This window comes from Globicephala melas, chromosome 19 (genome assembly GCF_963455315.2).
Source record: "Globicephala melas chromosome 19, mGloMel1.2, whole genome shotgun sequence".
Taxonomy (NCBI): domain Eukaryota; kingdom Metazoa; phylum Chordata; class Mammalia; order Artiodactyla; family Delphinidae; genus Globicephala; species Globicephala melas.
The window spans coordinates 34,628,053-34,645,028 of NC_083332.1; the positions used below are offsets into that span (position 1 = coordinate 34,628,053).

Here is a 16,976-nt window from a genome sequence, read left to right on the forward strand (position 1 = left end):
AAAAGCCAGTGGCTCAGGAGATCAGAAGACAAAACTGTGTGACCTCAGTGGTACTGTTGAGCCACCAAACCAGCCTTGGAACCACTATATCTAGGCTTCTTGATAAGTGAGACAATAGATATCTGCAATGTTCAAGCCACCATTGATTGTTTTTCTATTATTTACAGACATATGCACCCTGATGTTCAGTACTTGTCTGGGCCCAAGCCAGGAAATGGTGGAGCTGGAAATCAAACCCAGGTCCTTCTGACTCCAAAGCCATACTATTAGCTGTCACACATCCTCCCTTCCAATACCCATACGGAACAACGTGAAGGGCTTATTTTGTTGTATGTGATGGATACATCTGCCGTCTTTTCCATGGTCTCCATTGCTTACTTCTTCCTCCACAGTTTTCGCTGTCTCTTAAGTGTCAGACACTGAGTGAGACCATAGGAGTTAGTAAGATGATTATGATTGAATCCCTGTCCTCAAGTTCATGATACAGAGGAGGGGTTGGCAAGCTATGGCCCACGGGCCCAGTTTGGCCCACTCCCTGTTCTTGTACAACCTGCAAGCTAGGAGTGGTTTTTATATTGTCAAATGGTTGAAAGAAAATCAAAAGAAGGGTATTTCATGACCTGTAAAAATTACATGAAACTCAAATTCAAGTTTAGTGTTCATAAATACAATTATATTAAAATACAGCCAGGCCCATTTGTTTAGGTATTACCTATGGCTTCAGCTGCAGAGTTGAATAGTTGCAACAGAGATCATATGGCCTGCAAAACCTAAAATATTTAGTACCTGGCCCTTTACAGAAAAACTTTGCTGATCCTTGGTCTGGAGGAGTGGGGGCATCTAGAGAGGGATTAGGTAAATGAACAACTCATTCCAGGTAAGGGAAAGGGAAGAGATGTATACTTGAAGTACTTAGAAAAATTTCCCAAAGTAACAGAAGAATTCAAAGCTCTGAGTCTTATTGCTAGACTTTTCCCATTTAAAGATAGATTCTAAAAGAGGTTGGAGGTGGGGGTGGACCAGGATGTCTGTCAGGGTAACTTACCTTTGTCTAATGTCTTTCGTTACTTGTCATTCCTTAGACACAGGACCCTGTGCTCCAGTAGGTTTGAACTCCACCCAAATGGAGAGAACGATGATGAATTCTTTTAATACACACTATAAAATTACCTTGGAAAAAATTAATTTAATTTAAAAAAAATTTAAAAAATTTTAATTAATTTAAAAAATTAATTAAAAAAAATTTAATTAAGGCCCTCAGAGCCTCCACATATTGGCTTTTGCCTGAAACTCTTACACTGGAGATTTTTGTGAGCACGTGAGCCATTCCTCTTGAATCCTAGTTCCTGTCAAGCAGGTCCTGCTAACCTCAGGGACACCACATACCTTGGACACATCCCTGCGTTGGTGGAAAAAGACCTTTCCATGAACCTAACTCTAAAAATCAATAGAAATGTTTAATTTTCTTTCTTTTTTTTCCTCAAAGAAAGTGGCAGGACATCTCTTGCAATAATAATGGTGCTTGTTGTTGGCACATAATCACACAACTGATCACTTTTCTGTCCATTTTGATTCTGACTCTGAAAATAGCCGTGACCCAAATAATTTGATCATAATGAAAATTGGTGAAACTATGTAAAAGTACATAGTACTGATGTACTAACAAAAGAGACTTTTGAGCTCAATGAACTCATACCCTTTTCGTCTTTATTTTACAGATGAGGACACTGAACTTAGTGAGAAAGGCAGCTAATCAATGGCAGATCATGTATGCTTTCCAGTTATCATGAAAATGAAGACCGAGGCTACCCGGTACCTTCGTCAATCACATGTGTGGTTTAGAGGCGGGGTGAGTCTATAATTTGTTATCAAAACTGAAATACTTTGGCTCAACAGGCATAAAACAAAACTGTTCACCAAGACCAACAGTCACCCTATATGTAGGTAAGGCAGGTGCAGTAGGTCATGTAGACCTTTGGACTCATTCTTTTTTTTAAATTTCTATTTTATATTGGAGTATAGTTGATTTACAATGTTGTGTTCATTGTAGGTGTATAGCAAAGTGATTCAATTATGTGTATACATATATCCATTCTTTTTCAGATTCTTTTCCTGTATAGGTTATTACAGAATATTGGGTAGAGTTCCCTGTGCTATACAGTAGGTCCTTGTTGATTATCTATTTTATGTATAATAGTGTGTATGTGTTAATCCCAAACTCCTAATTTATCCCTCCCCTCACCTTTCCCCTTTGGTAACCATAAGTTTGTTTTCAAAGTCTGTAAGTCTGTTTCTGTTTTGTAAATTAGTTCATTTGTATCATATTTTTTAGATTCTACATATAAGTGATATATTAGTCTTTCTCTCTCTTACTTAGTATGATAATCTCTAGGTCCATCCATGTTGCTGCAAATGGCATTATTTCATTCTTTTTTATGGCTGAGTGATATTCCATTGTATATATGTACCACATCTTCTTTATCCATTCCTCTGTTGATAGACATTTAGGTTGCTTCCGTGTCTTGGCTATTGTAAATAGTGCTGCAATGAACGCTGGGGTGCATGTATCTTTTCAAATAATGTTTTTCTCCAGATATATGCCCAGGAGTAGGATTGCTGGATCGTATGGCAACTCTATTTTTAGTTTTTTAAGGAACCTCCATACTGTTGTCCATAGTGGTTGTACCAATTTACATTCCCACCAATAGGAGGAGGGTTCCCTTTTCTCCACACCCTTTCCAGCGTTTATTGTTTGTGGACTCATTCTGATAATCAGGTGTGTCTCTAAAATTTACATCTGTTTCCTGACTTATATCTCTAGTCCTTTGGATCTTGTAACCTTTGCACTCGTTGAGGGCCAGGCCCCTGGAACAGCTTCTTAGTAGAGATCCAGTCCTGGTTTCTCCCACTGATTACTGGTTTTATGTGTATCCAGAGCTTGGGCAATGGAGAAGTCAGGAGCTGGATCAAAGAGGAGAATGTGGGTGTGACAGGTGCTCCTACAATGACACAACGATTCTCTCTTTCCAAGGTTCAGATTCCTGTCTTCACGTCCAGGTAGAATGTTTTCAAACAGGACTAGTGGTTGGTTCTAGACAAACCAGCATAGCATATCCAGGCAGAGGAAGAAAGAGAATGAAGATTTTTTTCTTGACATTGAGTGTGTGTTTTGTTGGGTTTTGTTTTTAGAAAAGAGTAGCAGTTAATCAATGCTTATTGATTATCAATGGTGGCCTCATCTCTGAGCTATGTGGAAAAGCTAAGAAACGTGACAGGGAAAGGAAGAGAAAATACAATTATTCCATTATTGCTTATGGTGAAGAACTAATTAAGGAAATAGAGAGCTAAGGGCATTAAAATAATACTGTACTTGTAAAGGCAGCTGTTAGAACAAAAATACAGGTCTTCCTAAATATCAGAATAAGAAGACACAAAATAACTATAGACTACATAATGAAAGATTTAAAAAAATAGAACTATTCAACAGCAACATAGTGCAAATAATATGATAGTACAAAGACCAAGCATATTTGACCTGTTATTAGAGTAATTTTTAAAAATAAATTTATTTTTTTATTTTTATTTTTGGCTGCATTGGGTCTTCATTGCTGTGCGTGGGCTTTCTCTAATTGTGGTGAACGGGGGCTACACTTCATTGCGGTGCGCAGGCTTCTCAATGTGGTGGCTTCTTTTGTTGCAGAGCATGGGCTCTAGGCACGTGGGCTTCAGTAGTTGTGGCGCATGGGCTTTGTTGCTTTGCAGCATGTGGGATCTTCCCAGATCAGGGCTTGAACCCGTGTCCACTGCACTGGCAGGCAGATTCTTTTTTTTTTTTTACTTTTTTTGTTTTCCCCATTTTAAAGTCTTTTTTTTTTTAACATCTTTATTGGGGTATAATTGCTTTACAATGGTGTGTTAGTTTCTGCTTTATAACAAAGTGAATCAGCTATACATATATATATATCCCCATATCTCTTCCCTCTTGTGTCTCCCTGCCTCCTACCCTCCCTATCCCACCCCTCTAGGTGGTCACAAAGCACCGAGCTGATCTCCTTGTGCTATGCGGCTGCTTCCCACTAGCTATTGGTTTTACATTTGGTAGTGTATATATGTAAATGCCACTCTCTCACTTTGTCCCAGCTTACCCTTCCCCTACCCGTGTCCTCAAGTCCATTCTCTAGTAGGTCTGTGTCTTTATTCCCATCCTGTGCCTATTTTCTTCATGACCAATTTTTTTTTTAGATTCCATATATATGTGTTAGCATATGATATTTGTTTTTCTCTTTCTGACTTACTTCATTCTGTATGACAGACTCTGGGTCCATCCACCTCACTACAAATAACTCAATTTCGTTTCCTTTTATGGCTGAGTAATATTCCATTGTATATATGTGCCACATCTTCTTTATCCATTCATCTGTCGATGGACACTTAAGTTGCTTCCATGTCCTGGCTATTGTACATAGAGCTGCATGAACATTGTGGTACATGACTCTTTTTGAATTATGGTTTTCTCAGGGTATATGCTCAGTAGTGGGATTTCTGGGTCATATGGTAGTTCTGTTTTTAATTTTTTAAGGAACCTCCATACTGTTCTCCATAGTGGCTGTATCAATTTACATTCCCACCAACAGTGCAAGAGGGTTCCCTTTTCTCTGCACCCTCTCCAGCATTTGTTGTTTGTAGATTTTCTGATGATGCCCATTCTGACTGGTATGAGGTGATATCTCATTGTAGTTTTGATTTGCATTTCTCTAATGATTAATGATGTTGAGCATCCTTTCATGTGTTTGTTGGCAATCTGTATATCTTCTTTGGAGAAATGTCTATTTAGGTCTTCTGCCCATTTTTGGATTGGGTTGTTTGTTTTTATGATATTGAGCTGCATGAGCTGCTTGTAAATTTTGGAGATTAATCCTTTGTCAGTTGGCAGGCAGATTCTTCACCACTGTACCACCAGGGAAGTCCCTAGAGTAAATTTTTATTGAGATAAATGATTTTCAGAATGGATCACAAAGCAAACCCAACTCTATGTTATATGTAAGAGATACATCTAAAACCCAACTCTATGTTATATGTAAGAGATACATCTAAAACAAAGACACAGAAAAACAAATATATACCAGAGAAATATAAACACAAAGAAAAGCAAAGGTTGCTATCTTAATATCAGATAAGGTGGAGTTCAGGACAGATAAGGTGGCATTCAGGATAAAGATCATTAAATGAAAAAGAAGGGTATACTGTAATCTAAGGGGTATAATTCAGTAAAGACAATATATTTTCCAGCTTTACTGAGATATAATTGACAAATAACATTGTGTAAGTTTAAGGTATATGGCATGATGATTGATATGCATATATAATGTGAAATGATTATTTCAGTAAGGTTAATTAACACGTCTGTCACTTCACATAGTTACTTTTTTGTGCTGAGAACATTTAATATCTACTCTCTTAGCAAATTTCAAGTATGCAATATAGTATTGTTAACTATAGTCACCATGCTGTTCATTAGAACTCCAGAACTTATTCATTTTACACCAAAAAATTCTACCTTTGATCTCCCCATCCCGCCCCCCCGCTAGTGCCTGGTAATCACCAATCTACTCTGTTTTTATGAATTTGACTAAGACATTTGTAAATATTGATACACCAAATAATATGGTATCCATATTTATAAAGCAGAAGTTACAATAGATGCAAGAAATAGGCAGTCATACATAAGTAGAAGCTGAATATAATTTACTTCTGTAAGAATAGACCAAGAGAACACAAATAAAGATATAGAATACTTAAATAACTAACTAATGAGGTAGACCTGACTAAACCATGTAACAAAAGAATAAACTTTTTGTTTCCCCCAAAATCTGTGAGAATTTTCATGGAAACTGACCGTATATTAACCCATAAATAAATCTTCAATAAATTCTAAAAGTTAGATGTAGTTTGGATAACATTTTGTAACTATTTTATTACATATTATATAATTCATTAAACACCGATAACAAAATAGAAAGTAGAAAAGCTCCTTCAATGTGGAAATTTTTAAAGGCTCTCTTAAACTCTCAAAGAGGAAATAAAAACTGAAATGGAAGACTCTCTTAGGAAACAACAATAATGAAAGTACTTTTTATCAGAATTGGTGGGATATAGTTTGTTATGTGTTAAATCGTGTCCCACCCTCCAATCATATGTTGAAGTCCTAACTCCCAGTACCTCAGAATGTGACCTTATTTGGAGATTGGATCTTTACAGAGGTAATCAAGTTAAAATGAGTTCGTTAAGGTGGGCCCTAAATCGATATGACTAGTGTCCTTATAAAAAGGGGAACTTTGGTCACAAAGACATGCACAGGGAGGAAGTTATGTGAAAATAAAGGCAGAGATTGGGGTGATGCTCCCACAAGCCAAGGAATACCAAAGATTGCCAGCAAACTACCGGAAGCTAGGGCAGAAGCATAGAACTATTCTCTCTCACAGCTTCAGAAGGAACTAATCCTACCAACACCTTGATCTTCAACTTCTTGCCTGCAGAGCCGTGAGACAATATACTCCTGTTGTTTAAGCCACCCAGTTTATGGTATTCTGTTACGGCAGCCTGGGAAACTAATACACAGGTCAATCAATGTACACAGGTAAATCAATGTACAGAGGAAAATCATAGCCTTAAATAACGAAAGAAAGAACAAAAAACAAGTGAGTTAAGCATCATGCTCAATAAGTTATAAAAAGTATACCAAAATAAATTGAAGGATACCAGAAATAAGTCATGAGTAATGATAAAAGTAGAAAGTAATGAATTAGAAAACAGATAAATAGTACTCATAAATTAATCCCAAATCTAGTTTTTTTAACCAATAAAATAGATAAATCATTAGATAACATAATCAGAAAAGAAGGATTAATATACAAACATAAAATAAGAACCTGAAAGGGATAGGAAAACTTACAAATAAAATGTCAATTCTCAAAAAAAAGTCTCAATTCTCCCTAAGTTCATTTATATATTTAATATGATCATAATACGATATACAGGGTTTTGTTGTTAATCAAATGAGCTTATTCCAAAGTTCACTTGAAAAAATAAACAAACTAGAATAGTAAGAAAAATATTCACAAATAAGAGAAATGACTAACCTTACCACTTATGAAAACATATAAAGCCTCAATAAGTAAAGCAAGGTAGTTGCAGTCAATGAAACATGCCCATGAAATAAAACTGAAAATCTGGAAATAGATACAAATACTGTGGCAATTCAGAATATGATAAAGAAGATATACCAAAGTATAGGGTGAAGGACGGACAATTCAGGAAATGATGTTGGAATAACTGGATAGCCATTTAGAAAAATTTCAAAGGTATCACAGGCTTTATGAAACTATAAAAGTACACAAAGAAAACATAGAAGAATTCCCTATAGCATTAGAGAGGGAGAGGCCTTTCAAACTCCAGCTCAAAATCTAGAAGCCACACAAGAAAAGGTTGATAAATTAAATTTCATTAAAAACTCAAAAACTCTGAATGGGGGAAAAGTAAGGAAACAAAAAACTGGGAAAAAATACTTGCAACTCTTAACAAAGATATAGTGGTAATTTCTGTTATTTTAAAAATCCTTCCCGCTCTTACAACTCAATAATAAAAAGACAAAATATGGGCAAAGGACCTGAACAGATATTTCTACAAGGAAGATATATGAATGGTCAATATGTACATGAAAAGCTGTCCAATGTCATTAGCCGTAAGGGAAATGCAAATGAAAACCACAATGAAATGCTACCTTATACTAACCAGGATGACTATAATAAAAAAGACAGCTAATAAGTGTTGGTGAGGATGTGGAGAAATTGGATCTCTCATACAGTGCTGATGGGAATATAAAATGGTTTGGCCACTGTGGAAAACAGTCTGGTGGTTCCTCTAAAGATTAAACTTAGAGTTACTATATGACCCAGCAAATCTATTCTAGGTATATATCCAAGAAAAATGAAAACATGTTCATGCAAAAACTTGTACACACATGTTCATAGCAGCATTATTCATAATATCCAAAAAGTGACAACAACCCAAATGTCCATCAACTGATGAATGGATAAATAAAGTGTCTATACAATACAATATTACCTCTATACAATACAATATTACTCAACAATAAAGGGAAATAAAGTAGACACATGGTACAACATGCATGAACCTTGAGAACATTATGCTAAGTGAAAGAAGTCAATCACAAAAGGCCACGTATGGTATGGTTCATTTATATTAAAATATCCTGAATAGGCAAATGCATATCCAAATGGCCAATAAACACATGACAAGGTGCTCAGTTTCATTAGTCATCTGGAAAGGACAATTAAAAATACAATGAGATACTGTTCTACACCCTTCAACATGGCTGAAATAATAAGACTTATAACTACCATATGATCCAACTATTCCACTTCTGGGTATTTACCTGTAGAACATGAAAACACTAATTGGAAAAGATATACGCACCCCCATATTCCTTGCAGCATTATTTATAATAGCCAAGATATGGAAACAACCTAAGTGCTCATTGATGGATGAATGGATAAAGAAGATATGATATACACACACACACACACACACAATAGAATACTACCCAACCATAAAAAAGATGAAATCTTGCCATTTACGACAACATGGATGGACCTCTCCCAGATAAAGAAAGAGAAATACCATATGATTTCACTATGTAGAATATTAGAAAATAAATAAATAAATAAATGAACAAATAAAACAAAAGCAAACACATAGATACAGAGAACAGAGTAGGGGTTACCAGAGTGGAAGTGGGGTGGGGAGAGGGCAAAATGGGTAAAGGGGGTCAATTGTACAGCGATGGATGGAAACTAAACCTTTGGTGGTACGTAATAGTGTATACAGAGGTTGAAATATAATGTTACATAACGTTATAAACCAATGTTACCTCAATTTAAAAATATCAAGTGCTGGTAAGGATGCAGAGCAACTGAAACTCTCATATGCTTCTGGTCTGAGTACAGATTAGAACAATTACTTTAGAAAACGGTTGCCAATATATGATCAAGTTGAACACTCACTACTCTATGATGCAGCATTCCTCTTCCAGTTATATCTACAACAAAAATCTATATACCTGTGAACCATCATTTGTATTAACCCCAAACTGAGAACAGTGCACATGTCCATCAACAGTAGAATGGTAAATAAAGGTCTTTTCACATAATGGAATACTATACAACAATGAAAGTGAATAAGCTACTGCTGTACAAAACAGTGTGATGAATTCCACCAACAAAATGTTGAAAGAAGCCAGACCCCAAAGAGTAAATAATATGTGATCAAAGTTCAAACACTGTCAAATTTAGTCCATAATATTAGAAGTCAGAGTAATGGCAACTTCGGGGGAAGAAGAGGCAGTAGTGAGTGAGAGGGAGTATAAGGGGGGCTTCTGAGGGGCTGATAATATTCTAATTGTTGATCTGGGTGCTGATGGTGAGTATGTTCACTTTGGAAAATTAATCAGATATTTTCTATATGATATGTTATACTTCAATGAAAATTTATTAAAACAAAACAAAAAAATGGAGGTTTAAAGATTCTTTCCCTTCTATTGGATCTCACAGGATTAGTTACATCAGGGATGTGAAAAGGCAATATATTTTATTTTGAATTTCACACTTCTAACATGCATCCAAATTACTTAGGTGCATAATTATTTTGAGTGTACATGATGCATAATGCATAATTAATAATGTGTGGAACAGTTGCAATTTCCTATTCATTTTCTTATTTAATTCTCACACAAAAATCCGTAGTGTAGCAAGGAGGTCAGATATTGTCTCAGTTTTACAGATGAGAAAATTGAGGCCCAAAGAGGTTGAGGGACATACCCAAAGTTACCCAACTAGAATTTGTATGTAATTAAAAAAATATAAAGGCAACTGGCTGTAGGTGTGTAATGCACCATATACATTTTTATCTTCCCAGGCAGCAGGGATTTAAGAGCTGAAATCCTTGGGTGCAGCTCTTCCCCTTTCCTTACCCAGCCAGATTGTACAATCTTTCCATGTTGCAATTGATACCCACTAATAGACTGGCTGGAATGTGACATTTATCTCCTCATTTGTACCACACAAATGAAGTTAAAGTAATGACACTTTGTTGGCACAGAGGAAAGCCAGTTCTGAAGTGTCCCACTTTTTCTCTTCTACTGAGTGTTCAGAGTTAATGTGAAATAACAAATGTTCTGACCCAGTTTGAGAACATAGCCTGGTTGTGTTGTAAAGATCAGGACTTACCCTTCCAGCAAGTGCTTAGTCACGGGACCTCCGATCCTGCATGGACCTACCGAGTCCCAGCTCCTGTGAGACCGTCCTGGAGTGACCACCTATGAGGGTGACGCAAAAGGGGGAGACTGAGTTGGTGACTGGGTGAAAGTTCTCACTGAGGACCCATGGAGGCAGTGGGAAGGAGGCTGGACCAGAAGTTGGAAGACCTGGTTGAAGTCTTCACTCCAATACCCACTAACTGTGGGAACCTGAGCAAACCACAGACCAAATCATCGCACAGTTGTCATGTAAAGAGCACTGGACTTGGAACCAGACAAATTTAGGTTTGAATTCCAGCTGGGCATCTTACTAGCTGTGTAACCTTGGTTCAATGTGTCACCGTTTCTGGATCATATTTTCCTCATCTGTAAACCAGACAGGCTGTTTGGATGCTGTTAAGAAGCCATTTCCTGCTAGTTCATATTACGATCTCCAAGGATCCACATCTCCATCTGAAGTGGGGAGACTGATTCCTGCCATTTTATTGGGTCGTTGAGAGATGCAACAGGAGCAGGCACTAACAGGTGCCTGGGAGGTTTTCTTAGTGTTAAATTGGGAGCTGCTCCCTAGATCCTTAGCAGCATAACCATTAACCATTAACCCCACTTTCATTTATGGTCCCTTTGATAGACTGCATTTTCTTGAAACCATTATCTTACTTTAGCTGCCTTTTCAAGGTCTGTTCATCCCTCAGTGAAAAGGCAATTCAGTCATCACATGGAACCAGCAGAACAGCATTCCACTGGCTACCAGGGGGAGGGAGAAGTCCTTTTGTGTTCCAATTCCACCCACTCTCTCCTCTTCCATTTCAGGCCTAAGCGGCAGGAGGGTAGCCCTGCTCCATGACACCCAGACACTGAGGTTTACTGGATTGTCCATGGAGACAGGCAAGAACAAAACCATGCCCACCGTGGGGAGGAGCCAGGACTCCACAGTAGGAACGGCTAGAACACTCAGGAAGGTGGGAAGAAGGGATGCTGTCCTCAGTGGTCTCCCTCTCTTAGGTTCATATGACTTCAGGTGTTTTCATGCCCTGTGGTCACTCTGGGTGGTGGGAGTCTTATAGGATCTCCGCCCTGTGGCAATGGCCAGGCGCAAGGCAGACCCTCCCTCTGAACTTGAGGGAACCATCTGTAACTCTGGGGAGGAGGAGGGGAAGATTAAAGTAGGCACAGCGCCCCCCAGAGGCCAGCATGTTAGTTGCAGAAGAGGTCAGAGAGAGCCCCAGGAGGGCAGACACTGCAGTGATGAAGAGGCTAGGCTATGAGGTCCATGCTCCATGCATGGAGAGTGTCCCATTGGAGTCCTCAGAGGCTGTGTTGAGTCGAATAGTGTCCCCTCAAACTTCATGTCCCCCTGGATCCTCAGAATGCGAACTTATTTGGAAATGGGGTCTTTGCAAATATAATTTGTTAAGATAAGGTCATACTGGATTAGGGTGAGTCCTAATCCCATGACCGGTGTCCTCTCAACAAGAGGGAAATTTGGACAGAGAAACACAGAGACACAGAGAAAAAGGCCACGTGAAGTCAGAGGCAGGGATTGGAGCGTTACAGCTGCAAGTAGCGCCAAGGATTGTTGGCAACCACCAGAAGCTGGGAAGAGGCAAGAAGGATTCTTCCCTGGATCCGTCAGAGGGAGCATGGCCCTGCCAACACCTTGATTTTAGACTTTTAGCCTCTTATAAATGTGAGAGAACAAATTTCTGTTGTTTTAAGCCACCCAGTTGTGGTGCTTTGTTATGGCAGTCCTGGGAAACTAATATAGGGTCCAAGCTTTGATTCTTCTTCTGACCCTGCCTATAGGTTCTCCCACCCTATGCTGAATTCTGTGATTCATTTCACCAGCAGCTCAGACAGATGTAAATTTGTCTCCCAAAGTCCCTCTTCCAGAGGAGAAAGGCACCCAGCCAGATGTGGACCAGCCAACACCATAATCATGTCTCTTTGAACCTATATGAAAAGAGGGGCTGTCTTGTCTCCCATCTGCTGTCCATTTTGCACACATCCCTGCAGGTCTAGGTAGAATCTCAGGGTTCATATAGACCTTAAAGATTCCTGGTCCCCACTGAATGCATGACTCCTCTGGGCAATATCCCCTGCTTGGGTCCTCCTGGAATCTTCTTATAGTCTTATTGCTCCTTACTTCTTCCATTCCACAAATATCATTGATGACCTGTGTGCCCAGCTCTACGCAGTGAGCAAACAGACTCAGTCCCTGCCCCAATGAGGCTCACATTCCAGTGGAGATTTGACCCTGGAAAACTCTTCCTTTGTTGGCCCCAGATCTGCCACCAAAGCAAGGCTGTTCTTGGTCTAGCTACATGCGGGTCGTGGTGGTGAACCCGCAACGCTCCCTTTGAGACTGGGCGCATGCTGCTCTCACAGCTAAACTGATGCAGGCATCAGGAAAGGGAAATATTGTTGAAATGGCGTCTTCTTCCCCTCTGGTCGGCCTGGATTGCTGTAATATTCCCCAAATCCATTTTACAAGGCAATTGGTATTTAAAACACTGTAACCTCGAGAGATTGGCAAGTTCCATGCTTTATTTATCTCCAAATCAAATTAAGTCTCTGAGGTGTGTACTGAAGAGAATCATTGCCTTATTATGTGGGGCATGCATTATAATTTTGAGGTGTATTAGCACACTTGTATTTGAAAAAAATGCAGTATATATATATATATATATATATATAGTAATTATACAATATGGTCTACTAATTAAAATGGTGCTTCTAATATGCTGTGTATTTTATTGTATAAGAAAATCTTTGGTAGGTTTATCAAATTAATTGAACAATCTGATGACATTTCATGGTTGTTTAGAGCTGGCAACCTTAATAATTAACTAGCATTCTCATTTTTATAATAGAGGAAATTAAAGTAGAAAGAGCTACTTGTTACAGAAATAGAGATTGACTAAAGGCTCAAACTCAGATCTCTGGGCAACTTCCCAGCAGCCTGAGACTGATTCCCATTTTGTAGATGAAGCTCTTAAGAAGTGAAGGCTTAGCTGGTTGGCCAAGTCACATGGCTGGTGTTTCTCTGTGTGTGAAGTGGACTATTCTCATAGCATGAGAGGTACATGAATAATGGCATAATAGACCTTAATGGAGAGAGGACCAAGGATGGCTCTGGGGGACCTTCTCCCCTCTGCCTGGGTTGGTCAAGATGGGTCTTCATCTGCTCTCAATAAGATGGGCCTGGGACAATGCAAAGCCATGTATTTCTGTTCTCAGGGAAACTCTCAGGGTTAACAGGGTCCCTTAGCAAGAGACTGTAGGGGACCCACACCAAGTAGGACACTGGTTCAAGGAAGCCATCCCCATGAAGGAGGCCCCAGAGCATCATGAGGAATTCAATCTGTTTCATGCTCCTGGACTAGATGCCAGTTTTCAGGGCTTTGTCCCAAGACCTCTGCTCCAGGGACACAAGATGGCGCCTCCTCCTGATCCCCGGTTTAGCACCGTCAAGCCTCTGTTCCAGGCTTGTGATCATACAAGGTTGTCAGAGCAGCCACTGAGAGGGTATGAAATGGGGCCAGGCCATTGTTGATGGTGTCTTGGGGCTCAACTCTTCTTGAAGGATGCATGAGCCCATGAACAGTTCTAGGAAAGTTTCGTACCTCCCACAGGTGAGGTAGTGAAGTGGGTTGTAGCTGGAGGAGAAAGAGCTAACCAGTTCATTAATTTATTTGATTCATCTGTTCAACAAATATTTACTGAACATTTGCCATATACCATTCATGCTTCAGGGAGCTGCTAGATAAGGCAGTGAACAGACAAGTTCTCTACTCTCATGGAGCTTCTGTTCCAGGAGAGACAGACAATAAGGAAGCAAACATCTTCATGTACAGTATATTATCACAAAGTGACAGATGCAATGAAGAAAAGCAAAATACAGTGAAAATATAGAGAGTGATGAGATGTGGAATTTTAGGTGGGCTGTTCAGACACCTCCAAAGAGGGCACAATCAGGCGGAGAACTGGATCAGGTGAGAAGGTGAACCATAGGTATATTGGGAGGCATGGCATTCTAAGTAGAGGGAATTGAAAGTGCAAAGACCCTGAGAGAGAAGGATGCTTGCTGTGCTCAAGGAGAAGCACAGAGGTGGGTGAGGCTGGAGAGGAGAGAGGCAGTAGGAGGGGCGACAGAGAGAAAGCATATGGCTAGGCCAGAGAGCCTTATTGTGAGCAAGTTGGGGGCCATTGGAGGGTTTTGTGCAGACTCTCTGGCTATTGCATGGAGAAGAGACCTCTGGGGGCAAGACGGGAAATGGAGCATCAGCCTAGGAGGCTGCTTAAGGCATTCTGTGGGCTAGTGGCTAGATGAGTAGAGGTAGTTGTAAGGTTTTTGGATGATCTTGTTTTGTGTGAAGGTGTAAAAACATTTCCCCTGTGCCATTCTGACAGCTTCCTTCCAATAGCTTTTGACAACTGCCTCTTCCCTGAGGTGTTCCTGGATTGGCCAGGAGAGAATCAATGGCTTCCCACTCTCAGTGCTTCCTTTGTTCTTCCTCAGAGGGGAGGGGAGGGAGTACTGGGCAAGGAGTTAGAAAATCTTAAGTCTGTTCCATCTCTTTAATACTTGGCCTTTGAACTTGGTCACATCCCCACCATTTCTGAGCCTTCATATCAGCACTTTTTTTTTTTTTTTTTGCGCCGTACGTGGGCCTCTCACTGTTGTGGCCTCTCCCGTTGCGGAGCACAGGCTCTGGACGCGCAGGGTCAGCGGCCATGGCTCACGGGCCCAGCCGCTCCGCATGTGGGATCCTCCCAGACCGGGGCACGAACCCGTGTCCCCTGCATTGGCAGGCGGACTCCCAACCACTGCGCCACCAGGGAAGCCCCATATCAGTACTTTTAAAGTAGGTCTTATCTTGTCTTTGTTCTCACTTCACAGGATGGTTGATTGTGTCAAAGGAGCTAATGTGAGTATAAACATTTTGTAAACAGTCAAGAAGTAAGCACGTGAACAGGACTATAGCCTTTTGTTTATTTTATCATTATCCTGGCTATTCAGAAGTAACACCACTTGCTAAGTGGGTGGTAAAAACACAAGATATAATCTCTGGGGACTTCCCTGGTGGTCCAATGGTAAAGAATCCACCTTACAATGCAGGGGGCCCGGGTTTGATCCCTGGTCGGGAACTAAGATCCCACATGCCGTGGGGCAACTAAGCCTGCATGCCACAATTACTGAGCTCGCACGCCTCAGCTAGAGCCTGCATGCCACAAACTACAGAGCCCACGTGCCCCAGAGCCTGTGTGCCACAACTAGAAAAGAGAAAACCCGCATGCCACAACTAGAGAGAAGCCTGCGCACCACAACAAAGAGCCCTCATGCTGCAACGAAAGATCCTGCGTGCCTCAATGAAAAACCTGCGTGCCAAAACCAAGACCTGATGCAGCCAAAAATAAATAAAATAAATAAATAATTAATAAATATGTTAAAAAAAAGATACAATCTCGGTAAACTGGAAGCCAATTAACCAGAGTTAACCAGTTAAACAGAATCCTGCAAGAAGGTGGAGATAGGAGAAAATGTATTCATGTGGGCTTGATGGGTTTTCTTTACGTTTTAGAGGACTCAGCTTCACCTTCCATAAACCTCCCTATCTCCAGGGGTAGATGGGACCCATGGTACTCAGACAATGGTCCACACCACCCATGTCCTCTATCATCAAACCAAGATTCCTGCACAGTCCTCGAGCTCTAAGTGAGAAAGAAAATGCCTCTTGACTTTCTTATAGTTTCAGCAAAGCTCGGGAAGTAAAGGCACTTCAGGTCACCCCCTGTGTTAGGTTGTGTTATTTGTCCATGATTCTTCCTTCCCTTTATGTGCTGGCCATGGCTTCTCCATGGCTTCTCCATGGCTCTGATATACCTCCACGTCCCATTGATTTTGGGCTTGGTCATATGACTTGCTCTGACCAACAAGATGTACAAGGAGGTATTGTGCAAGTTCCAAGCTGAGACTTAAAGAGGCTTAGTGAGTTTCTGCAGCCCTCTTGGAGCTTCTGTTCTGCATTATGAGAATAACATGCCCCAGCCCTAATGGAAGATGCAGAGAGTAGATCTGAAACATCCCAAAGCATGAGTCCAATCTAGTTTATTGGACCCCACTAAGCCTAGCTGAGAATGGCCAACTACAGTTGACCCGTGGTTAGGAAATGAATGCTTATTGTTGTAAGGCGCTAAGATTTTGGGATTGTTTGTTACATGGCATTATTACAGTAAAACCTGACTCATACCTTCTGAGATGACAGAAAATTTTGTTAATCACATCAACCTGTTCTCCAGCTATTTTGATTCCCTGAGGTTATTCTAAGCCTGCTGGGGCTTCTGTTTGCTCCGCCTGGGGCTTTACTTTATTTGTTCACCTGAAAGAACCTTTCCTAGGTAGAATAATTTTAAAGAGCAGACTCGGTGCCTGTACCCAGGACAGTGCCTCAATCAGAAGCAGGCCCATGTTTATACCAAAACGAGAGCTTTCAAGTTAAGATGGCTAGTAGGACCTTTTAAGATGCAAGGTCAGACTGCAGGTATATCAGGCCCTTATGACTTCAGATGAGAAATAGATCAATATGGTTCAATAGAAAAAGGCCACAGAAGATCATATATAACTGCAGCATCACTTTTT

At 40.2% G+C, this 16,976-nt stretch overlaps 1 protein-coding gene across 1 annotated transcript in view; it reads left to right on the forward strand.

The window, feature by feature from the left end:
- The first annotated feature begins 13,769 nt into the window (after window positions 1-13,769).
- CES5A (carboxylesterase 5A) overlaps window positions 13,770-16,976 on the forward strand; it is an 86,106-nt gene continuing 82,899 nt past the window's right edge. The window contains exon 1 of the mRNA XM_060288297.1: window positions 13,770-13,861. Within this exon, the coding sequence (XP_060144280.1) occupies window positions 13,770-13,861 (92 nt within the window). The remainder of the gene's footprint in view (window positions 13,862-16,976) is intronic.